The sequence below is a fragment of the Lepidochelys kempii genome, chromosome 1 (genome assembly GCF_965140285.1).
Source record: "Lepidochelys kempii isolate rLepKem1 chromosome 1, rLepKem1.hap1, whole genome shotgun sequence".
NCBI classification, from domain to species: domain Eukaryota; kingdom Metazoa; phylum Chordata; order Testudines; family Cheloniidae; genus Lepidochelys; species Lepidochelys kempii.
In genome coordinates, this window is record NC_136380.1 from 16,294,383 (window position 1) to 16,320,514 (window position 26,132).

General features: G+C 46.3%; 1 protein-coding gene across 2 annotated transcripts in view; it reads left to right on the forward strand.

Moving 5' to 3' along the window:
• The first annotated feature begins 8,497 nt into the window (after nt 1-8,497).
• Nucleotides 8,498-26,132, forward strand: part of ACER3 (alkaline ceramidase 3) — a 76,474-nt gene continuing 58,839 nt past the window's right edge. For both annotated transcript variants that reach the window (XM_073335212.2, XM_073335220.1), the window contains exon 1: nt 8,498-8,677. In XM_073335212.2, the coding sequence (XP_073191313.1) occupies nt 8,575-8,677 (103 nt within the window). In that variant the 5' untranslated portion in view covers nt 8,498-8,574. The remainder of the gene's footprint in view (nt 8,678-26,132) is intronic.

Genomic DNA, 26,132 nt, shown 5'->3' on the forward strand with positions numbered 1-26,132 from the left:
TCCATATTATTCATGAAAATATGCTTATGATATTAATATGACATAACTGAGATATACTTTATGCAAGATGGCTCATGTGAGATATCATTGGAAAGGTTAGGATTTACTGAATGTGATTATCCAATTTATACACCTGCATCATTTCTGTATCTGAAGTTAGGAATATTAACTCTGTATCTGTATTTCAAGTGTCACCCCCAACCAGCCCTTCAGGTACAACAATAGAATGGAACAACAATGGAAAAGATGGATGCTGGAGACAGCCTACAAGCAATGGCTGCCACAGCCATGAAGACATGGATCCGAGTTACCAGATACTGGATACCCTCCTCCCCTTTTGGAATGCTAGTGGTTTTCCACTAGAAGACAAAGGGTTCCCACCTTACTCAAGAGCTATATCAGGCAGGGGAGTGACATCATCATGGTTCTCCTCTGACTCCCCACCCAAAGAGAAACTGAAAAAACACCTGGAAGCAATAACTGAACTGAGGGGAGAAGGGTTGAACCCAAACTGGAAGGGCATCCAGCTTATGAGGAGTAATAACTGAGGTTTTAAGCTGGAGACCAGTGTATCTGCCTTTCAAGACTGTCTGTAATCTGCCTGCAGCAATATCTTGGGTGAGAAATTACTGTTTGTAAGCAATTTCTTTAGTGAAACAAGCCTAGTTTGCATGTTTGGTTTTATTTGCTTAGTAATCTGCTTTGTTCTGTTTGCTACCCCTTGTACCACTTAAAATCTGCCTTTTATAGTTGTTAAACTTTGTTTTGTTTATTATTAAACCCAGTTTCTGTAATTTCTAACGGGGGGGGGGGTCCACATTGAGGGCAGAGGCAGATTTCATAATATACCTTTGGGTCTGCACTCCAAGGGAGGTGGGATACCTGAATGCTGGGGCAAGTCCCTTAAGATGAGCCTTCTCAGTGTCTGTTCTGTTCTGCAGTTGGGTGTGGCCTTGCCTGTGTGTGCTGGAGGAGGCTTAACAGCTTGGCTCAGCAAGACAGGTAAAAAGGGTGCCCAGGCTCGCATAACAGGCGGGCTCAGTGATATCTCAGCACGTCAGGTGCCATCCTAAGGGAGGGAACCCATCACATTGAGTACTTCAACTTTTTCCACATCATCTGTCACTAGGTTGTCTCCCCCATTCAATAAGGGTCCCACACTTTCCCTGACCACCTTCTTGTTGCTAACATACGTGTAGAAACCCTTCTTGTTACCCTTCACATCCCTTGGTAGCTGCAACTCCAATTGTGTTTTGACCTTCCTGATTACATCCCTGCATGCTCGAGCAATATTTTTATACCCCTCCCTAGTCATCTGTCCAAGTTTCCACTTCTTGCAAGCTTCCTTTTTGTGTTTAAGCTCACTGAAGATTTCTCTGTTAAGACAAGATGGTCACCTGCCATATTTGCTCTTCTTTCTGCACATCGGGATGGTTTGTTCCTGCGCCCTCAATAAGGCTTCTTTAAAATACAGCCAGCTCTCCTGGACTCCTTTCCCCCTCATATTAGCCTCCCAGGAGAGTGATCACTTTAGATAAGCTATTACCAGCAGGAGAGTGGGGTGGGAGAAGGTATTGTTTCATGGTCTCTGCGTATATAATGTCTTCTGCAGTTTCCACAGTATGCATCCGATGAAGTGAGCTGTAGCTCACAAAAGCTTATGCTCAAATAAATTGGTTAGTCTCTAAGGTGCCACAAGTACTCCCTTTCTTTTTGCGAATACAGACTAACACGGCTGTTACTCTGAAACCAGGGAATCCTGTCTATCAGTTCCCTGAGGGAGTCAAAGTCTGCTTTTCTAAAGCCCAGGATCCATAATCTTCTGCTCTCCTTTCTTCCCTTTGTAAGGATCCGGAACTCGACCATCTCATGGTCACTGCTGCCCAGGTTGCCATCTACTTCTACTTCCCCTACCAATTCTTCCCTGTTTGTGAGCAGCAGGTCAAGAGGAGCATGGCCCCTAGTTGGTTCCTCCAGAACTTCCACCAGGAAGTTGTCCCCAACACTCTCCAAAAACTTCCTGGATTGTCTGTGCACTGCTGTATTGCTCTCTCAGCAAATGTCCGGGTGATTGAAGTCCCCCATGAGAACCAGGGCTTGTGATCTGGAAACTTCTGTTGTCCAAAGAAAGCCTCGTCTACCTCATCCTCTTGGTCTGCTGGTCTATAGCAGATACCCACCACAACATCACCCTTGTTGCTCTCGCCTCTAAACTTAACCCAAAGACTCTCAACAGGCTTTTCTCCAGTTTCATACTGGAGCTCTGAGCAATCATACCGCTCCCTTACATACAGTGCTACATCTCCACCTTTTCTCCCTGCCTGTCCTTCCTGAACAGTTTAAACCCATCCATGACAGTGCTCCAGTCATGTGAGTTACCCCCCCCCCCCAGTCTCTGTTATTCTAGTCACATCATAGTTCCTTGACTGTGCCAAGATTTCCAATTCTTCCTGCTTGTACATGAGTTTGACTATTAATTCTCCTAATTCTCCTTTTAATTACATTGGTATAAATTAGAAATAATTCCATTAAATTCAATGGAGTTACACAAGTGTAAAGCCTGAGTACACGAGAGAAGAATTAGGCCCTTAATCCACTAGACTATATAACCTTTGGTTAAGCATGCAAATTTTCAGGTGTTAAATTAGCAACAGAAGCCTATTCACTCTGTGTACTAGAAACAATGAGGGTTACAAAGAAGAATTGATTATTTAATGGCTTCAAAGTTCAAGCAGGCTGTATTCAGATTGGGATCTGTGTATGAAAGTGTCATGCAAAATTGGATGTAATTTACAGTGTTTTGCTTTTTCAATAATAAATTAAAGTTAATGCTTTTCATCTGAGGAAAGTATTATAAACAATTATTGTGGGGCTTTTTAAACTTGTGTGAAGATTTTCAAAAGCACAAGGCACAGTCAGGCACCTAACTTCCTTTGAAAGTCAATGGGATTTTGACTCATAATTACAATTTTTGCCTTCGAAAAACTCTCCCTTCACTTTCTAAGTCTAATTTGAGAGTGTTTCTGGTTTTACAACCCCTGGGCCAGATCCTCAGCTGCTGTAATTCAGCGTAGGTCTATTGAAGTCAATAGTAGCTATGCCAAGTTATACATGTTGAGGATCTGGTTATCTGCCTTTACTTCCTATTTGAAAGACAAGGGAACGGCTTTATATTTCTCGGCCCGTATCAGAGTAGCCCCAGGAAAGACAGCACCCAACTGCTAGGCTCAGACTTGGCTGTGAGAAAGATAAATGCCCCCTGTGATGGGTTCCCCAGGGTGCAACCTGGAACTAGGGTACCACTAAGCCCACTGTCTTACCTCTCATACTGTGATGCTGTGACAAGCTGCAAACCTCTCCAGGTACTGCACTTACAAAGACATCCACCAGCAGGGATGCACCCAGCTGAGTTACATGAATGCTTTTGCCAGCCACTCATGAACCAACAATAGAGGAGGCTCCAGCCAATTTCCCCCAGCTCCCCAGCTTTGCACCCCTGAGGTGTACTGTCTTGCCCTGGTCAGAAGCCTGACCAGTGTAAATTTATAACCCAGTCCGCCCCTCCCTCAATGTAGAGAGGACATGCACCAGCTGTTGTTCCTGAGCAGATTTCCCAAGCACTTCAAACAAAACACCCTGTTTTGAGTAAAATATAAAACAGATTTATTAACTACAGAGAGCCAACTTTGATCTGTACACTTATTACTTATAATCACTTAAAATCTATCTAAGAAATAAAAGTAAAATCACAATCTGAGTTATATAAACTAGATAGGATTTCAATCAAGCAGTGTCTCCCCCTGGTAGATAATACAAGCAGGTTACAGATCTTCCATACATAGGCTGGAATTCTCTTCCAGCCTGAAACCACCTCCCCAGTTCAGTCTTTCCCCTCCAGATATGTTTCCAGGTGTTGAGTTGTGGGGGGTGAGAGGCCAAGTAATGATGTTACTTCCCCTCTTTTATAGCTTCGTTTAGCTTGCTGAAAAGAGGCTTTGCTATGACATGCGTCAAGCAGTTTCCATTGTCTATGTGCTATCTCTGAGAAGTCTCCATTGTATGTGATTCTTGGGATAGATCTTGGGGGTATGGAGTCCTTTAACAGGTCATCAGTGTGTCTGGCTCCTCCTTTGTTGCACCTGAAAGGCTTGTTGTGAGTGTTCCCAACCTTACAACATATTTCAGTAACACACACACAGCAAAACTTCATAACTTCACATACAATCCAACAGGATATTAATATACAATAGATAAAAACTTTTAAAATAATATCTCACAAGGCATACTTTGTACAAAATATAGCATAATTACATGACAGTGGTGAATATAGGCGTTCTAGGGTGCAGCTTTGAAGCATAGCATGCTGCAAACCCCTAAAATGTCTGCTTTGAGAAGGTTGGTAGAGTGAACCCCCTTCTGTTGGAGGGATGTAGGGATAGTGGCTTCAAAGGCAATAGGGGTCAATTGGGGAGGGAGACATGAACTACTAGTAGAAACCTAGGCCAAGATCTGAGTGAGCTGAAGGTGGTGGATACAGGGTTGATTCTGTTCTTACACTGCTCTAAATCAGGAATGACTTCAATGAAGTCAATGTAGTTATTCTAGTTGTACACTAGTGTAACAGATCAGAATGGAGCCCAGTGCATGGGTAAGTGCCTCTGCCTTAGGGGCTTCTGGCCCACTGCTTAGCATTGCCTCCTTCCTTGATTGATTGCAGTGCTTGGCAGGCTTCTTTCTCCTGCTCCTGATGCTGATAGCTGTGGCCATCACTTGGTCATAAATATCAGAGGGATTCCTAACAGCTGCTCAAGTTCCAGAGAACCCCTGGAATTGAAACCTATGAACCTATCACCCACTTCCACAACCATTGCCAAAACCACATACTGCAGCTCTTGTCAAGGGGCCGGCTTTTACAGAAACCTGTGACCATCCCGTCTGCAGCTGATGGGTTTGTGCTCTATTAGTAGATATTTTTATTTGCATATTGCTCATTCTTTACATCCTTCCCATATTTTAATATTAAATTTGTAAAGTAGATGGTCTGTACGGTACTTGTTTCTTTAATTGGTTTCCAAATTGCAAGCAGAATTTCAGATTTTACAGAGATTTTTTTTTTCTAAGTTTCACATCTATGCTGAAAAAGTCCTGTCTAGAGCCTCACTAAGAACAGGTTGGACAAACACGTGTCCGGGATGGTCTAGGTTTACTTTGTCCTGCCTCAACACAGGGTATTGGACTTGACTTCTTGAGGTCCCTTTCAACCCTACATTTTTATGATTCACGTCCTTACTGTATGAACAATATGAAATCAAAAACAAAACTGATAAATCTGAGCTATATTTGCAATCAACATCACCTTCCAATATATTGAGCTTCCACAAGTCAAGAAGCTGAAATGCTTCAACCAGGCTATACTCCTCCATCAGGGTCTGCAGGTTTAAGTCAATGGTGCCGGTGCACCTAAATCAGATGTTTTTGAAAATCCCACCCTTAGGTGCCTAAATATAGATCTGGGAGTCTATTTTTGAAAAATCTGGCATATATATATAAAAGTTTGCAATAACATTAATGTATTGAAAGTCTAAATTCTTTTAATTGTTAACATTGAAGCAATTATGTTTTGAAGCCACAAACATTTTATGCCCCTAAGAAATGCTTATACCACTATAAAAAATTCACAAATAGTTACTATTCATGTGAGTCAAGGTATGTGCCTGCTTATGTGTTTGCATCTACTCTAGGAACAGAGACTGAGTTTAAGTTTGGTTTAGCTAGCCTAGACAAACCTTAAAGCATCTACTTATTTATTTAGCTTATGAGTGAATTGCTCAATTATGTGGAGGGAGAGGTTCAAATATTAGAAGGGGGATCCCTGGAACTGAACCAGGGGAAGATGGAGCTAAATTGTAGAAGGAGATGAGAGGTGAAATTAGTGTTTTACTTAAAAAGAGAGAAAAGGAAACAAAGATGAATAATAAGATGTGCCTACGAGGTCTGTGTGAATGAAGCCCTATACCTGTATGCAGCCCTGCTGAAATCAATGGGGATCCTCACTGGCCTTGGGGTATACCCCAATAGAGATCATTACTGGACTGGGTCTGTACTTGTATGTTGTATCCCTTCCCTGCTTTGTCTTTTTAGATTATATGCTTTTTGGGGCAGGGATTGGCTTCCTCAGTGCTTGCAAATCAGTTGGTATATTTTGGGTGCTAATGTAATATAAACAGTAATAACTAAAGGAAACACTTGTATAAGGTGAGCAGGAGTGATACCGCAAATCAGGGAAAATCCCCAAAATGCTTCTACCAGCCCCCCAAACCTTCCCCCGTCCCGCCCCCCGCCCCTAAACCTCCGCTTCTGCCAGCCCCCCAAACCTTCCCCCATCCCGCCCCCAGCCCCTAAACCTCTGCCAGCCCCCCAAACCTCCCCCCTTCCCGCCCCCAGCCCCTAAACCTCTGCCAACCCCCCAAACCTCCCCCCTTCCCGCCCCCGGCACCCCAAACCTCCGCTTCTGCCAGCCCCCCAAACCTCCCCCCTTCCCGCCCCCGGCACCCCAAACCTCCGCTTCTGCCAGCCCCCCAAACCTTCCCCCGTCCCGCCCCCGCCCCTAAACCTCCGCTTCTGCCAGCCCCCCAAACCTTCCCCCGTCCCGCCCCCAGCCCCTAAACCTCCGCTTCTGCCAGCCCCCCAAACCTTCCCCCGTCCCGCCCCCAGCCCCTAAACCTCTGCCAGCCCCCCAAACCTCCCCCCTTCCCGCCCCCAGCCCCCAAACCTCTGCTTCTGCCAACCCCCCAAACCTCCCCCCTTCCCGCCCCCGGCACCCCAAACCTCCGCTTCTGCCAGCCCCCCAAACCTTCCCCCGTCCCGCCCCCGCCCCTAAACCTCCGCTTCTGCCAGCCCCCCAAACCTTCCCCCTTCCCGCCCCCGGCACCCCAAACCTCCGCTTCTGCCAGCCCCCCAAACCTCCCCCCTTCCCGCCCCCAGCCCCTAAACCTCTGCCAGCCCCCCAAACCTCCCCCCTTCCCGCCCCCAGCCCCCAAACCTCTGCTTCTGCCAACCCTCCAAACCTCCCCCCTTCCCGCCCCCGGCACCCCAAACCTCCGCTTCTGCCAGCCCCCCAAACCTTCCCCCGTCCCGCCCCCGCCCCTAAACCTCCGCTTCTGCCAGCCCCCCAAACCTTCCCCCGTCCCGCCCCCAGCCCCTAAACCTCCGCTTCTGGCAGCCCCCCAAACCTCCCCCCTTCCCGCCCCCGGCACCCCAAACCTCCGCTTCTGCCAGCCCCCCAAACCTCCCCCCTTCCCGCCCCCAGCCCCTAAACCTCTGCCAGCCCCCCAAACCTCCCCCCTTCCCGCCCCCAGCCCCCAAACCTCTGCTTCTGCCAACCCCCCAAACCTCCCCCCCTCCCGCCCCCGGCACCCCAAACCTCCGCTTCTGCCAGCCCCCCAAACCTTCCCCCGTCCCGCCCCCGCCCCTAAACCTCCGCTTCTGCCAGCCCCCCAAACCTCCCCCCTTCCCGCCCCCGGCACCCCAAACCTCCGCTTCTGCCAGCCCCCCAAACCTCCCCCCTTCCCGCCCCCAGCCCCTAAACCTCTGCCAACCCCCCAAACCTCCCCCCTTCCCGCCCCCAGCCCCTAAACCTCTGCCAACCCCCCAAACCTCCCCCCTTCCCGCCCCCGGCACCCCAAACCTCCGCTTCTGCCAGCCCCCCAAACCTCCCCCCTTCCCGCCCCCAGCCCCTAAACCTCTGCCAGCCCCCCAAACCTCCCCCCTTCCCGCCCCCAGCCCCTAAACCTCTGCCAGCCCCCCAAACCTCCCCCCTTCCCGCCCCCAGCCCCTAAACCTCTGCCAACCCCCCAAACCTTCCCCCGTCCCGCCCCCAGCCCCTAAACCTCTGCCAGCCCCCCAAACCTCCCCCCTTCCCGCCCCCAGCCCCTAAACCTCTGCCAACCCCCCAAACCTTCCCCCGTCCCGCCCCCAGCCCCTAAACCTCTGCCAACCCCCCAAACCTCCCCCCTTCCCGCCCCCGGCACCCCAAACCTCCGCTTCTGCCAGCCCCCCAAACCTCCCCCCTTCCCGCCCCCAGCCCCTAAACCTCCGCTTCTGCCAGCCCCCCAAACCTTCCCCCGTCCCGCCCCCAGCCCCTAAACCTCTGCTTCTGCCAGCCCCCCAAACCTCCCCCCTTCCCGCCCCCAGCCCCTAAACCTCTGCCAACCCCCCAAACCTCCCCCCTTCCCGCCCCCGGCACCCCAAACCTCCGCTTCTGCCAGCCCCCCAAACCTCCCCCCTTCCCGCCCCCGGCCCCCAAACCTCCGCTTCTGGCAGCCCCCCGCCCCCCCAAACCGCGCTGCCGCCCACGAACCGGCCCCGGCGGGTCACAGTCGCTGCTCCCCGACTGGCGCGGACGCCCTGCAGGCCGCAGCCGGTCGCCCTGGCAACGAGCGGGGCGGGCTCTGGGCCCGGCGGCCCCGCCCGGGCCCGGCCTGTGGGCGGAGCCACCTCCCGCCTCCGCTTCGGGCCGCGCCGCGCAGTGAGCGTCCGGGCCCGGCCGCGGTCGCACGCAGGCAGCGCTGCGCCATGGCTCCCGCCGCCGACAGGGCCGGCTACTGGGGCGCGCCCACCTCCACCCTGGAGTGGTGCGAGGAGAACTACGCCGTGTCCTCCTACGTCGCCGAGTTCTGTGAGTGCCGGCGGGCCTGGGCCGGTGCAGGCCCGCCCCGGGCCCTGCCTCCCTTCCCGCCGAGCCGGGCTGCCCGCTCCCCGCCATGCCCGGGGGTGGCTTCCTCCCTCCTCCTGCGTGTGGGCCAGGAGCCCGGGTGGGGAGGGGGAGACGGGCCCGGCAGCCCCTTGCCCCCCAGCTCCCCGCTGTGAGGGGAGAAACTGGCGGCCCCTGCCCCCGAACTCGTGGCCCCGGCCTCGGGGCTGGTGTAAACGGATCACCTGTTATGCCAGTGATGCGTCCCGGCTGCTCTCGGCAGGAGCGAGTGGAAGCTGGGCCCCAGAGTCGCTAATTCGAAGAGGAGTGAGTTCAGCCGAGTCCTCTGCTCTGCGTTGTGCAGGAGGCCAGATTAGACGTGCACCAGGGTCCCTTCTGGCACTCTCATCTCTGCCTGTGGGGATAGCCTTGGGGTGCTGCCGGAGCGGGAGATGAGATGAGGGGGGCAACAGGCTGTTGGCTATGGACGTTGGGATGGCTTGGGGCCTTAAAGATACGAAGAAGGGAGATTCTTAATAAAAAAAATCACACATATAGGCCATACCCTAGGCTTGGAAGGGTTAGAGTTTTATCAGTAAATGTTGGTAAATGTCAGTTTCACCATACACAGGTTAAAAAAAAAAACTCCATCTGTGATGACTGAAATACACCAATAGGTAAAGTAGGAAAAATGCTGCTTCGAGAGGAATTAGAGTTTGATTTAAGGATATTTGCTTTGTATGTTTTGACAGGTGGTGTTGGCAATTTGTGTTTTAATGGTTATAAAATTTTATTTTTTTAAAACTTAATGTCTGCTGTCATTAAGTAATTATTATCTGATCCCCCCCCATCTGACCTTTCCATCATTTTCTGCAACTGTGAAAATTTAAATAGATAAGAATTTTGAAAATGCTTGATATTTGTTGACTTACATAGAATCATAGAATCATAGAATATCAGGGTTGGAAGGGACCCCAGAAGGTCATCTAGTCCAACCCCCTGCTCGAAGCAGGACCAATTCCCAGTTAAATCATCCCAGCCAGGGCTTTGTCAAGCCTGACCTTAAAAACCTCTAAGGAAGGAGATTCTACCACCTCCCTAGGTAACGCATTCCAGTGTTTCACCACCCTCTTAGTGAAAAAGTTTTTCCTAATATCCAATCTAAACCTCCCCCACTGCAACTTGATAGATAAAACATAGATAAATCAAATTCCTGTAAGCCTAGCCATGAGTTTGCATAGCTCTTAAACAGAGTGAGGCACATTCCCTGTCCTTTCCAAGGGAGGTAGGAAGAAGTGTCAGTCTAAGATGGACAAAGCAAAGTGCAGTTGTTCAGAAAAGGCACTTGAGGAAGAATATATTAATACATGCAGGACTTATTAATCAAGCTGATCTTATTTTTTAGGGGCTGAAGGTGGGACAGCAAGCTGTCAGGCTTTGTGCCTAGGGGTGGCCTTGGATCACAGAGATGCTCACTTTGTATTCATGGCACTGCAGATTGTGCTATGAAAAATACTGATTTTTGACTCTTATCTCCGCTCCCCCCCCCATAATTAAGTATTTTGTGTCATTTTTAAGGGTGATGGTGGTCATAGTGCATACATGCTGCTGTATGGTAGGGTCCCCATGCTGCAAAGGTTTATGTGTGGGCTTAAAGTTAAGGGCTCTTGTTTGCAGGATTAGCCTAGGAGAGCAGGATCAAACAAAACAGCTCCATCCCCCAGAGCATTTGGAACCTTGTATTAGAAAAAATCATAGCTGAGAATAGTTTAGATGCTTCACAGATTAGGTATGATTTCAGAAGTGTTTTGAATGAGTGGGAGCAAGTTTGGCATCCATTTTTGGAAGGTTTTAGGCATACAGGAGGGTGATGCAGATGATAGTGGGTTTTCTTTTGTCACAAACATTGGAGTGGGTGAAAAAGACACAGGGAATGGTCATGAGAGGCTCTTTTGTAGAGAGTGGCCATGGGAAGGCATGTAGAAGTAGAAGAGCAGCAGTGTAGACAAGGCAGAGTTATAGAGATATTAGAAAAACAAAGTCAATATTAGAGGTGGGGCTGGTAGTGCTGCCTGTTGTTAAGGTTGCCTGAAACTTTCCATTGTAAGACCTTGCTTTCACTTGTTTATAATTTTTTGCCAAACTTTAACCATTTATAGATCTAAGGATGAAAAAGCGTAGTGACTAGCAAGATGTACTTTTGTATGGATTGAAAGGCTATAAAATGAGTAAGTTGGGACATAACGTGTTAGCCCACACTAATAGGCGCTAGATATGGAGAGGAATAAAATAATTTTAGAGATGTAAAGAACAGCAGAATTTGATGAAGGGGACATAAATCTACACAGATTTGAAGGGTGTAAACCCCGAGAAGGAAGGAAGATTATTTAGCATGGCAAAAGGGGGCTATAACTAGGAGTACTGGGATAAAATTTAAAAAGAGAAAATTTAGACTGAACATCTGTATGTTCAGTAAATAATCTCTCCAGGGAAGTGGAGGAGGCCCCAATACTTTACAAATGTAAAATTAGGTTTTACTAGTGTCTAATCCATGTGTGTTATGGAATAATCTTCCATTATTGTCGAGACAGACCAGGGTGAGCCAGTGGGTTTCCATCTCTACATCCTATGAGTAAGCGGAGGAAGAAAGAGAAGACAAAGATGACATCACGGTAGTGGAGAGTGTTCTGAATGTGAGGGTCAGAGGAAAGATAAAGCTCAGTTTTAGAGGATATGAATCAACTAGAGTTGTAATTTAAATCAGTGCAAATGGATTAACAACCTGTCTTTCATAAAAGAACCATGGGATCTTTCATGACCTTTGTTTTATAGCTCTTCTGAAGTCCCCTATTTGTATCTAATTATTTTGGATCTTTAAATTGTTGTCATTTGATATCTAGTGAATTTAAAAAATGAATTTGAAGTATTTTTGCATTCTGTATGTGTCCCTGACAGTCTTTGTGATTTTTAATATCACATCCTATTTGAAACTCAAATGTACAAGGTAAGCATACTGTAAAACAAAATTTTTTGGTATTCCTTGCAGTGATACCAGATATATTAAAAAAACAAAACAACCTTAGACCAACATGCAAATGCATTAACAATTACATAGCAGTATAAAACACATTGGTGCTTGTTTTTAGAATTATGTTGTTTATGGAGGAGAAAAGAGTTTGTGTTATGAGCAGTATGTTCTTGGGTAACAAACCAACAATTTCTCATTAGGTAGAAAGGCATAGGACTTCTTCAGTAAACCTGCATGTATCTAGGTAGAGGTATGCCCATTTTTGTAGTAGATTGTAAAAGCAGGATGTCCAGTGTGTTACAAGCAGTGGAGAGCCACTCACTACAATGACAATATTTCTTACTTTTTGCATCCAGTTTTTATTCCAAATAATTTATAATAAGCCATTGGATATTTGAAACTTGCAGGACACTGTCAGGGTTAAGCCATGTGTTCTTTTCACATTAAAAGCTGTGTTATCTGGCCCTGTACCAACTGGAAAGCTCTCTAAACCGGCATTTCTAATCTTCATAGAATGTCTGGTTTATAGTCCGGTTGGTGCAGGGCCGGCAGGCTCCGTGCGTGGCCCCCCAGAAGCAGCGACATGTGCCTGCTGCTTCTAGGGGGAGGAACGGCCACGAGGGGTTCGGAGTGCGGGGGAGGGGTGCAGGTTTGGGGCTCGCAGGGGTGTGTGGGGCGTGGACTTTGGGAGTGAGTTTGGGTGCGGGAGGGAGTGCGGGGTGCTGGATCCGCCGGGCACTCACCTCGGGCGGCTCCCCGCAAGCAGCGACCAGACCCTGTGGCCCATAGGAGGAGGCGTGGCAAGGCGGCTCTGCGTGCTGCCCCTGCCTGGAACCGCGGCCAATGGGGCTGCAGGGGCGACACCTGCGGACGGGGGAAGCTTGTGCAGAGTTGCCTGGTGTGCCTCCGCCTAGAGTCCGCAGGCATTGGTTGCCGCTTGCGGAGAGCCGCCTGAGGTGAGCACCCCCTGTCCCACATCCAAACTCCCTCCCAGAGCGCCCCACACCCTAACCCGTAGCCCTGCACATCCCACCCCCCAAACTCCTGCACTCTTTCTTAACTAGCATTTTTCACTTACCAGCACTTCCCATTCCCCCAACATGCTGGATAAAAAAGCTTTTACTGTCCTTATCTTGGGGCATGTCTACACTACAGCTGTGGTGCTGTAGTGCTATAACAGAGGTTTCCTGTGTTGCCAAAAAAGCCCTTCTTCCTTCAGTCTAGCCGTGTCTGCCGCGAAGGTTAGGTTGACCTAACTGTGGCTCTCGGGGTATTTTTCACAGGCTTGAGCAACATAGCAGTGTTGATCTAATTTTTAAGTGTGAACCAGCCTTACTAAAACACTGTAAGAGCCAAAAACATAGGCTTGTTTTGCAACTCAAGTCATTGTGCCACTTTGCAAATGTTTTTGATATGCTAATTTCAGTACAAACTGAGACATTGTGCTCATGTGCTAGTCCGGAAGCCTACGTGTATTTCTTTCCCATTCATTTTCTAAATGAGTAGTAAATGATGGCAGCTGATCAAATTTATGTATTCAGAGATGTGAATGTGAGGTCATGTAGTATACACTGTTTCTTTTATTAAATAATTCCATTGCTCCTCAATACCCCTAAAAGCCAACAATTCAAACCCAAAGGTTCCTGTCTGGGACTTTTTTGGTGTTCACAATTCCAAAAATAAAATTTCCCTTCTGTCTTCCTTTATCCACTTACCTGACTGAATTTTCCACAGCTCTTTCTCCAACATCTTCCAACTCCCTGAGTCTCCTCCTCCATGTCTGCATTCTGTGGCAAAGCTTGTTGGATTGTTGATACCAACAGGAAATAAAATCTTCAGATTTTTTAATTTCATTTAAATAGACGCCAAATGCTCCCGCCCTCTCCTCCCCCTGAGAAAAAAGAAACAAAGGTCTTGAAAGGCAAATACTTTTTAAAAACTTGAAGCTAAAGTGACCTTTACTTCTAACTGTATTTTATTCCCTTTGTTGGCTAATTTGCATGCATACTACTTTGTTCTTTAGGGTTGGTCAAGAGTGCAGTGCTGCTGGCACTTGTTTGTGTGTGAGAGGACAACACAGTACTGAAGCACTCGTTTTGAACCAACCCGTTCCAGCCCCCAGTGCTCAGCATACTGAATTGTGCAAACTCTGTAAACTTTGTAAATAAACCAAAACAACAAACAACCCCCCCCACCTCTAAAATATTGGGCCTGTCATTCAACCTTAAGTGCTGCTGTTGTGCGTGAGTCATCTCCTTATTTCTAATTAAAGATGATGGATAGAGACAAGGGTACTTCACGTCAGTTGAACCCATGTGATGTTTACATCACCATGTCCCCTGTTTTTGGTTCAAGTATCAGCTTGACAAGCCGTGTTCCCTCTCTGTCATCCACTAATATGAACGTAACAAGGGTGTGTCTTAGAACGTGATATGTATTTAGCAATTATGTTGTAAAAACAGAAACTTGCCCATATTTAAATTAATACTTTAAGTTAAAAGAAATTGTCCATGATGCCGCTGGGGGTCAGGACCCACCTCTTGTCAAATCAGAAGTCATGTTTTGGATATTCTCTAAATGTATTGGTTAACAAGTAATACTGAAATAAGGATAGAAGAGACTTGCAAATCTGAGAAGGGATCAAGATACAGACATAGTTTAATAATAATGTATTACTCAGAGAGAAAGCAAGCTTGGGCAAAATTTCAGATGGCTAAAAATCACCACAGAGCTTTGATTTGAAAACAGATAATTGTATAACGGTTCAAGATGCACCATTTCCCTCAGTTGAGGTTCTCTTTGCTTCTGATCAACAGCTATCACAAGAAGAGGCATGCCAATGTCACAATCATGCTTATTTAGCATGCAAACAGCATTTAGAAACATAGTATTTGCCATGTTCGTTCAGACTAGTGGTCCGCCTGTTGTAGATAGAGGTCTGTTTTGGATGCTTCAGGGAAAGGTGTAAGGGTTCTTGTTATAGTCAATCATGGAATGAACAATCTATCTCAAGGAGAAATTTCTTCCTAGCCATTGGTTGTTAGTAGGTGGCTTATGTCCTAATGCACAAGGGTATGTATTTGTCATAGACTTTCGTTATCCTGTCCCATGTTACCCTGGATATTCTCATTTTTCATGTGAATGTCGACCCCTTTTCTAAATCCTACTAACTTCTACTACCCAATCCTACTGCTCTCTTGGCCTCTGATCTCGTTGGTACAGCATTTCTATATCATACTTAAGAAAAAAAAAATCCTGTGTCAGTTTCAGACCTGTTTCTTTTCTCTTCTGCTGAATGCCCCTTTGTATTCTGAGTGGGTAAGTTGGAACACTCAATTCATCTTCACTGCGGCATCTGTTTTCACATATTTCTATCATATCACTTTCTATTTGTTGTCTTTATAAACTAAACTCTGTCTTTTCAATCTCTCTCCATATCTCTAATCACTTTTGTTGTCTGTTTAAGATACCTTCTATTTCTGCTCTTTTGAGTTGAGGTAGCCAGAACTGTGCGCACGGCTCAAGGTGAGGGCATGCCATCCATTTATGTAATGGCACTGCCATGTTTTCAGTAATTTTTTTCATCTCAGTCTTTACTAAGTGGCAAAAAACTGTATTAACACCGAGTCGAGGTTGCCTGGTGATAGTGTGTGTCCTTCCGGAACATAGAGTTCAGCAAAAAAAACTTCTGAAAACCAGAAAATAGAGCGGGGGGGCATACTACGCCCACGGGCTGCATCTGGCCTGCCAGCCGTATTAATCGGGGGGTCTGGGGCTTGCCCTGCTCTAGTGCTCTAGCTGGGGAGTAGGGTCAGGGGCCGCTTCGCGCAGCTCCCGGAAGCAACAGCATGTCCCCGCTCTGGCTTCTACACGTTGGGGCAGCCAGGGGGCTCTGCTCCGCATGCTGCCCCTGTCCCAAGCGCTACCCCTACAGCTCCCATTGGTCGGGAACTGCAGCCAATGGGAGCTGCAGGGGCGGCGCGTGTGGACAGGGCAGTGCACAGCAGAGCTGCCTGGCCACGCCTCTGTATAAGAGCTGGAGCAGGGACATGCCGCTGCTTCCGGGAGCTGCTTGAGGTAAGCACTACCTGGAGACTGCATCCCTGAGCTACCCCCCAGTGCCCCAACCCCCGTCTCAGCCCTGATTCCCTCGCACCCTCCGAACCCCTTGGTCCCAGCCCTACCCCAGAGCCCACACACACAGCCGGAGCCCTCACGCCCCCGCACCTCCCCAGCTGAGAGTCCCTTCCCGCACTCTGAACTCCTCATATTTGGCTCCACCCTGGAGTCTGCACCCTCAGCCAGAGCCCTCCCACACCCCAACCCCAATTTCGTGACCGTCGCTCGCCATACAATTTCCATACCCAGATGTGGCCCTCAGGTCAAAAAGTTTGCCCACCCCTGAAAGTTGAGTAAAGTTAAGTTAAGTAAACCCATTCTCAGCTTCTCACCCCATGTTAGTGTTCTTGATGCATGCTCCAAGCATGCCTGTTCTAAGGTCTCCACTCAAAGAGGTAGAGTTTCCTCAGGTTCTGGATCACATGTGGGTAGGGAGATGGGCTCAGACACCCCCAGAAAGGCAAACCCCCTGAATGTGGCTTGCATGAGGAGGAACAGGGATGGAGTCAGACCCTCATAGACGGGTGGAGGCCCCCAGTCCTGGTGTACACACCTTGGGGGGCAGGGAGTGGGGCTCAGACACCCCGAGAGGGGGAGTGACCCCAGATCCCAGCTTGAATAACGGGTAGGAAGTGGGGCTCAATCCCGCAGATAGGCAAGCACCCTCCAGAATCTGCCTTACATGAGGGAGGGCAGGAAAGGGTCAGGGGTCACATTCCTGTAGGTGGGTTGGGCACACAGACATGGGAGGAGAATGTGGGGCTGACAGGCGCCCCTGCCCCTATTCTCTCCATCCCCAATCACTCACCCCCATGTCCCCTTTCCAGTATCCAACCCTTCCTTAGTATATATCCTAGTCCATTTCCTCTCCCCATCACCTGCCCCAACCCCTCCCCCCACTCTTCCACCCCAATCACTCTTCCAGAGAGCACTTGCTTGTAGAAGTTAATTTTCTTTAAAAAAAAAAAAAAAAAAATAGTCGCAGCATCTTCTGAATAGTCTACTGTACTCAGATTACATTTCCCTAGAATAAGATTCCCCCTTTGATACAGGCACACTGGAGCAACATGTCCACATATTTGACTCAGATTTCTACCCTGGGTTGAATTTAAACTCTGTGCCTGATGTGAAGCTCATATTTGTTGTTGTGACACTTCATCGGCGCAACCCATGTCTTGTGACAAAGGGTAGATCTACTGTACAATACACTACCCACTTGCCCATGTCAGTTGAATCCAGCTTGCGGAGCTATAAAATTGCAGTGTGGGCATTAAGGCTTGGTATGGAGTCCAGGCTTTGGGGCTCGGGCTGGAGCCCGGGCTCTAGGACCTTCTCCCCTCCTGAACATCAACAGTGCAATTTTATAGCCATGCGAGCCCTAGTCAGTTGACATGGGCCAGCTGTGGGTAGTTTATTGCACTGTAGACGTCATTTTCCAACTAGTTAGCCTTACACTACGCATTTGCAGTAAGAAATAGCTTTAGTGTATCATGTCTTAACACATGAGGCTTCTGATATTCCAAACAGAAGCAAAATCTTTTACAAATACCTTTGCCCAAAGTTCTGCATGGTGTCTTGCACTCTGTTGGGGTCACCCGCTAGCATTGGACATCCTGATGCAATTATCTGAGTCTTTGTTTGATCTCTATATGTGAGCAACAAAAGGTTGCTAGAATCACTCAACTGTAAGAAATGCTGTATCTCAGGAAATGGCCCCAAATTTGGATCACTAACAGAATCCTGCACAAGGGACAGCAAATTTTAAGGCAATCCAAGTAACTGTAGATTTTAGAGCATTTAGAAGAGTGGAGCATTAAACAGACATCTGGTCTTAACTTTAACTTATTTTACCCTAACACTTTGTTTGCCTTTTTGAGTGCTACTTCACATGGAGAAGATGTGGTTACAGCTATCCACGATTATGCCTGGTCTCTTTCTGAGTGGTTAAAGTTAATATAGAACTGACCAACATGTATGAGTAGTTGAAATTATTTGTCCAATTTGCATTACTTTGCCTATGTTAACAGTGAATTGTGGGGGAGCAAAGAAGAGGTAATGTAGTTAAAGCAGTAAGCTAAGAAACTGCTCTTCATTTCCTCATGGTTTTTTCTAGTTTTGATTTTAATAATTTTGTCATTGACAGATGTTGCCCCTTTATTGTTCATTCTCTTTTCTAGGTCACAAATGAATGTTAAACACCAGCCTTAGCACAAAACATTTTGGCACTCCACTGTTAAACTTTTGCGTAGTTGATGGACAACTATTTAGTCCTTCTCTTTTTGTCTCTGGTCCCTTTCTAATTCATGACACAACTTGACAACTTAGTTGCTTAACCTCTTTTGAAAGACTGTGTCAAAGGCTTTTTTGAAGGTACAAATATATTGAACAATCAGTTTTCATCTATCTGCCGTTACTAGCATGCCGAAAGGGGTTTAACAAGTGATATGAACATATGCCATTTGTGTTTACCTGTTAATATTTGCGTAGTTAATCAGTGGCAATAAAATACTTTAATGCTACTTAAAGCACCAAATTACATCATGTTCAGTACTTCAAATTCAACATTCATATGGCTGGCATTTGGGCAACTGCCACTCCAAATGTTAAATCATATAAATGCCACTGTTCTAATTCTGTTGTCTGAAAACTTCCAACGCCCACAGACTTATGAATGGAATGATATGAATTTGCACCTTCAGAAAGTATTAAAGAATTTTACACTTATGCAAAATGAGTGAAGTTAAAGAAACACTGCTGACTTAACACGCCTGTATAATTCTTTATCTTCTATAGTTGCAGGTAATACCTATAATTACTGTTACTGAAAGACACACAAATGTCTTCAGTTTGTTTTTTGTGCCTTTGACAGTGTTGTTTGTACTGTCTGTTTCCCCTGGTTGTATGAGTCTTTCACACAGCAAAAGAGGAGATGTGATTGAGTCCAAAATATTGACAGTGGAACTCTGGGAGGTGTAATGCCTGAAATTACTTCTAACTTTCTCTCTCTCTTTTTTTTAAATAAGAGATTTCTAACTGATGGTGTCTCTTATCCGTGTATACTACATGTGGCAGACATCGTGTTTTGGTTTTTTATTATGCAGTTCTCCTGGTTATAATTCCATAAAAGTCATGCCTCTTTATGTGTATGTCCACATAGTCAAACTTGATGTCCAAGAGTGTGTATACACTGTATGGGTACGCTACAAGCATGACAGCAGCACAGATGTAGTGCTGCAGCTAAGCCTGTGTAATGTAGACACTTGCTACAGTGACAGGAGGCTTTTCCATTGTTGTGATAAGTCTACCTCCTCGAGAAACAGTAGCTAGACCAATGGAATAATTATTCTGTCAACCTAGCTCTGTCTACGGTGGGGGTTAGGTTGACCTAACTACGTTACACAGAGTGCAAAATTTTTCACAGCACGGAGCAATGTAGGCAGACCTAAGGTTTAGTTGCAGAGCAATCTTGCAAAAGGGTCTCTGAGCATGGATCCTTGCATCTGAATGGAGTGCCACTGATTTTGGTTGCCTGCATGCAGGTAGATTATGCTGAGTCCCTCTGGAGTCATAGGAGTCCATTCACATGTAAGGTTTTTTTTATATAGTGACAAAGCTCTGTCCTTGCCTCCATGGGTCCTGCGTTTCCTGGTGGATTTTGCTAGACTCAGAGGCTCACTGTGACCCTCCACGTAATCTTTCTCTCTAGAGACAAGGGTCACAGTCTACAGAGCCATTTTCATCATAAGCCAGCGAGGGAGGTGAGGAGAAGTTATCCTTCCTTGCACAGTCTCTGTTGTCTCCCAGTCTCAGTGATTGATCAGGGGGCAAAGTTGTGGTAGCTGACCTTTTAGAAACATGATATGTACAATTCCCTGGGCTACTTCCCCCACAGCAGCCCTCACTTCCTCAAGCTCCACTTCACCCTTACCTCAGGGCCTCCTTCCTTGTGCCTGATCTGGTGTGTACTACTTAAGTCTCTCCCACAGCTCCTGACATGCACACCCACCTGACTAACTGGGAGGCTTTTAACTAGTTTCAGCCAGCCCCTGATTGGCTTCAGGTGTCCCAATCAACCTACCATTCTCCCTGCCTTCTGGAAAGTTCTTAATTGGCCCCAGGTGTCTTAATTGACCTGGAGCAGCTGCCATTTCACTTATCCTGGTACCAGGGATTTGTTTAGCCTGGAGCTAATATAATCTATCTCCCACTACTTTTCTATAGCCATCTGGCCTTGCCTCGTCACTCTCTCTCTATATATAATTATATGTGTATAAATGAAGATAAGAGAGACAGACCGACCCCCTCCATGGAATTGGGGGCCTCAGGAGTATGTGCCTTTTGTGTTAGCTCAGAATCCATCAGTTTGTTTAGGGGGTCTTAACAGATTTCAATATGATACACTAAATATTATCAACACTTGAGAAATTAATTCCTTATTGGCAAATGGGAATCTTTTCCAGGAGGGTGTGGGGATCAGTGCTGTTAACTTCTGTAGAATCATTGCTTGCTTCTTCTTCATGCTCTGGTCCTCAGGTCCATTACAGTGGGTACTTGTGCCTGCTGGGTGGGAGGAACTAGACCTGTCAGTCACTGGCAGCTGAGGAATGCTTCTCCTTCTGAAGTTCCCTCCGTTTGTTTCTGTCTCCACACCGTGGCCATTGGCTCCCCCCGCCCTACTTGTTGCAGAGCTTTTTGGAGAGAAATTTTTAGACTGGCAGTTCTGTTTTAAAAATGTGTAATCCCCAGCTTTGTGCCAGGGCAGTCTTTGATTTTTTGGGGAGACCATCCCCCCAGCTCTCCTTCCCCTTCTGAGGCATTTGCAGCGGCTGGTGCCCCTGCAGGCTTCAGCAAGCAAGCAAGGCTGGGAAAAGCCACAGGCGAAAAGCAGGGTGTATGATCCCCAGCAGGAGAGGAGCCAGGCACGACTGGGAAGAGAACTGGCTCCAGGGCAAGCAGCCTTTCTCCCCTATCTTCATGAGGAAAATGAAGCTCGAAGAGCAGCGAACCAGATGAAAGATCATTCCTGAGTCCATACAGCCAGTGCCAATTGCCACACTATTGACCATGGAATTCAGCTGCCTCCTCCCCCTCTACTTCCCTCTGGGTAGCAGGTGGAGGATACCAGACACAGCACTGATGTTGTCAATGCCGGCAAGTGTTTTGTACAGTTCTCAACGTTAAATATTTTCTTAGTGCATCAGCCTTATTCAAACTCCATGAGGTCATAGACCACAGCCTTGGAACCTCATTCTGCTCCCTGCCATGCTATCCAGATTAAACCCCTACGGAAAGTGTTGTCCTTGCCTATCTATTAGAGTAGGCCTCCTGACGGCTACTATCCTAATCAAGCAAGGGCTTTTTTATTTGAAGTTGTGAGCTTTCTCTGATGAGACCCAGTATTGGACTTCTACTCTGGACCAGTAGTCTGCACAACTGTCATAGCATTCATTCCCTAAATTAATTCAAGAAATATTCCTCCTTCAGTTAAGCTTCAGTCCAGTTCTCAAGAGCATTGACATTCTCAGGGTAGAGTAGTCATGTCTCCTATACTGAGATCTGCTAGACAGCCATTAGCTCACCAAATTCTGCATAGTGGTCATCTGATCTTAGAGAATGCCATTTCCTTTCTTTTGGTAGAAGTAGTCTCCAACTTTAGTGTCCAGGGGAAGATGGAAGAGAGGTATATATATAATCTAACTCATTTTTGATGTCCAAGTTTAAAGAATGATCCTGTCTCCCACCCTGGAGGCACACTACAGTGGGATTTTCATAGCAATGAATCTGTGCACATTAACACAAAGAAGAACAGGAAAATGTATCTGTACTTACTCTAAGAAAGGAAGTTTTCAGGTAATATGGTCCCACCCTAGAGACAAATGGATCATCCAGAATAGAAATGAAAATTGGCATCCAAGGATATGGGTTTGCCATTAGATGGATTTTTTACAATCCTCTGCAGTTGGAGAGGTTGTTCCTCAAAGAGTATTTACCACAATCTGTAGTAAGTGGATTTGAATTATCCTGGCAGTGGAAGTTGTCTGAACTGAAAGGAACCTCAGGAGGTGGGATATTCCCCTGCTGCCAGTGACTGACTGGTCTGGTTCTCCTCCTAAGCTGCAAGCAGACTGAAGTACCAGTTGAAACAGATCTCTGGCCCTTATTATTCAAAGAAAGGACATGTTGGGGAAAGCACAGGTAAAATTTTCCTCGTTATTCTAAAAAGATAACTTCAGTATGAAATCTAGTAAATTTGTTAACAATGAATTAAAAGTAGTTCCAGGTAACTTGCCTCTGAGTCTTCCTCCCAGTTGTTGTCACTCTTACAATGGCATTTAATTTTTCCCCCCTCTACTCTTGTGGGAATGTCCCATGTAAGTAATAGGGGAAGTGACTGTACACAAAGTGTAGCCAAATGCACAAAGTAAACAGTCTGGAAAAATAGAGATGCAACATTTTTTATTTCTCTGATCTTTCAGTTATAGCAGTCTTAATTATAGCTTGCTTAATAATTAAAATAATAATTTTTAATTATTAATTAAAAAAAAAAGTTGACCGTGTCCTTTTGTTTGTGGCCTGTGTTACTACAAAGCTGACCTTCCAACCTGGTGCCATGTAATGCTGTTTTCCTGCATCTGCAGGCAGCTCCAGTGCCTCTGCTGTTCCTCATGGCTTTCTTCAGGAACAGCAGAGTGAAAACCAAATCAGTCTTGCCTGTTTTTACGCTTCCTCTTCAGAACTGGTAGGCAACAGTAAAAACGCAAATCAGGTCAATTTAATTCTGTTGCTGTGAGGGAAAGCAGCAGAGGCAGACATGAAAGTAACTAAATTGTGCATTATAAGTAGTACACTCTCTGGTTCCTTTCCACTGCATGGTGTCTGGCTGTGGGGTATGTGGTAGCACAACTATTTTTTTGCTAGTTTTCTTGAGCCTTAGTGTAGTAGATGTTGTTGGTAAATTTTTCAGGCTCTGATTTTTGTTCCTTTAAGACCTCTCTGAATCCATACTTTCCTCTCCATCCCCATCACTGACAGATGTGTCCATACCAAGTTAATCTCTTACCTTTAATGTTGCAACCTTCTCTGTCTTCCCATCTGTTCTCACTCTAGGTGTAGAAGAAGATGAACAGCTGTTACTCCTCTCCGAAAAACATTCCTATCCCATCATTCACCTTCTGCCCCATCTTCGACTCTTATGATTCTTCTTGCCTTTCATGTCAGATTTATATTTCTTGTTCTCACCTTCAGAGTCATATATAATTTAACCCGTCTACATCTCTGCTTTCATTGTCCAGCTAGCACACCCACTGTGTACACTTGTCTCAAGTCTTTCTGAAAACGTCCTTTATGTTCTTCTCATGGTCATCTTCACACCCCCTTCTGTGCCACCCTTCATGCTTGGAACACCATTGTCCATGTGCGCCCACTGTCAACCCTTTTCCTCTGTCAGATCCTCCCTTTAAACTCAGTTCTTCCATGAAGCTTACCAACAACCCGCCAGCTATCATGATTATGTTCTATACTATGCTCTAGTTATAATAAAAAAAACTGTACCACTTGCAGTTTAATCTTTCAGTATATGGTATCACTTACTTTTTATGGTTTAAATTGTGGCACAGACCTAAGTCTTCCTCTCTTCTGTTGCAGAAAGTCCACTTACAGTGTTCAGTAAATATCTGTACACTTCTGTACTATGGATGTTGCGCAGGGAGGGAGCACCACCCAGCTCCACTCTTGGCCCTTGCTGCAAGCTCTACGTCTAGGGTGCCAGTTGCCAGCCTTGACCCCTGGCCTCGGCTCCACTCCCGGCCCCAGCCTCGGCGCCTTTACTCCTGTCTGCGGCTCTGCTCCCGGCCCTGGGACGGGGGCGCGGACAGGAGTAAGCGGGGCCATGAGGTTAAAAGTTTGGGGGCCACTGGGTTAGGGGATACCTAGTCATGTTCAAAGGTAGCTGGAAAGAAATTGGGAGACTGAAGAAAGAGTGAGAATATAGAGGAGGTGGTTGGAAGTTGATAGTGGAAGAGAAGCCACAATGTCCAAGTCCAGTGTGGGAGAGAGATGTATAGCTGAAAGTTGTTGCTGAATGTTATCCTGTTACTTTGAAGAGGTTCTGAAGAGTTCTGGCAGGGCTGAGTGTGAATTTGGAGAGAAATGACTGCAGAAAAGAACTGCTGGGGTGGTAAGTGCAGGAGACAGAGAGAAGAAGCAGAATAGTTTCCCAAGGAAGACTGGGGAGAGTAAGGAAGGCAGTAGTGAAGGAAATCTGTATGGTCCTAGGATTTTCTCTAAAGGCAGTTGAGCAAAGGAAGAAGTGAATGCAAGTAGTAAGTCAAGGTTGGGTTGTTGGGCAAGGCAGGGAATCAAATGAGGCAAAATACTGGAGGTGTGTGTGGGATGGAGCAGGTTAAGTACTGCAAAGGAGTCAGATTTTGGTGTTCTGGAGGTCATAGAAGGATTATGTGATTGAACAGAAGGCAGGGAGTAAGTGAGTAATATTAACCGATAAAGTGGTGATCAGAGCAAGGGAATTCAGAGATTGGAACTGGAACAAGGACAGTACTCGAATACAACATCAAGAGAGTGACTAAGGCCTTTCCAACATGAGGAAGCTGCTCCACGAAAGGTGTGAATGTTAACAGATTTAGTTCAACTGTTATTAAATGCCTTGTCCACACTCTTATTTCCGTTTAAACGGAAATAAGAGTATCCTCAGAGGGGTTTGTACCAGTTTAATTGCTTTAAAAATTTAACTTGGGGTGCAACATTCTTGTATAAACAAGTCCTTAGTTTGAGTAGAGAAGTTGGTCCAGAGATGGAGGCAAGGGTGTTCAGGAGAGGAAGAGTAAGGTGGTATAGTTTGACAGTTTAGTTTGAACATGGGCAGTTGGAGCAAGGAGAACTCAAGAAGAAGAAAATAAAGCTAATTATCCTAGTGGTTCTCAACCTGAGGTCTGAGGCCCCCTGGGAGATTGCAAGAAGGTTTCAGGGGTCCACCAAAATAAACCAGAGAGCCGGGCCAGCATTTGACTCATTGGGGCACAGGTCAGAAAGCTGAATCCGAAGCCCTGCTGCTCAGGGCCAAAGCCCGATCCCCTCCTTCCTGGGCTGAAGCCGAAGCCTGAGCAACTTAGCTTCGTTGGGCCCTGGGCAGTTGCTCTGCTTGCTACACCCTAATGCTGGCCCTGGCTTTTAATCTACTGAAAAACAGTTGTGGCACGGGTGGGCCATGGAATTTGTATAGCATGTTGTGGCGGGGATCAGAAGGACAAAGATTGAGACTTCATGGATTATCCTAATATATTGGTTTGGTCATAGCCATGATATCGGACATTACTTTAGGGCCACTCATAAATTTAACAATTAGCCTATTTCTTGGCTATCTTCCTCTTTCTTCCCTAACCTCCAGGTTTCCAGCATTAGCCTGCTTCTTGACTTAAGACAGCATTTAAAATCAGTTTGAGATCCAGAATTTCTTTTGCTATTAAAGTAAGTGTACCTAGTAATGATGTAATGTTAGAGTTAATATTGTAGACAAAATTCCAACTTTTCACAATTCCAGCATGACAAGTTTCAGAGTAACAGCCGTGTTAGTCTGTAATCGCAAAAAGAAAAGGAGTACTTGTGGCACCTTAGAGACTAACCAATTTATTTGAGCATATTTAGAGACTAACCAATTTATTTGAGCAATTTATTATGCTCAAATAAATTGGTTAGTCTCTAAGGTGCCACAAGTACTCCTTTTCTTTTTGCGAATTCCAGCATGGTTTGTTTAGACTTCTGTTGCATTTTTTGGGCTGTAAATCAAGCATTTTATTTGTTTTCAATACTCTTCCTGTATTGTCTGGACACTTCATTAGACATGTCAAAGTGTTTATGCCTGCAATTTTATTGCAAAATCTTCCACATACAACTTGAAAATGACTTACCTGCACTATCTTCTCTAAGTTTGGAATGTCCTATGAGTTTGTCAGGCAAAGAATGAATTCCCCAGAGGCAGGATACTGTCCCCACCCCACAAAAGGTCTTAAATAAGAGACTCCCATAGAGATGGCAGGACCTCATTTCAGCGAATTATAGGAAAGGGTTATTATTTCTTGCAGTCCAGTGCGTTCGGGACATCCTGGATTGTGAATGGAATGCTCCCAGTAAGAAGCTGCAGCCCTTCCTAATAATCTAGACCAGGGTTTCTCAAACTTCATTGCACTGTGACCCCCGTCTGACAACAAAAATTACTACACGACCCCAGGAAGGGGGATTGAAGCATGGCAGCAGGGCCGAAGCCTGAGCCTCGCTGCC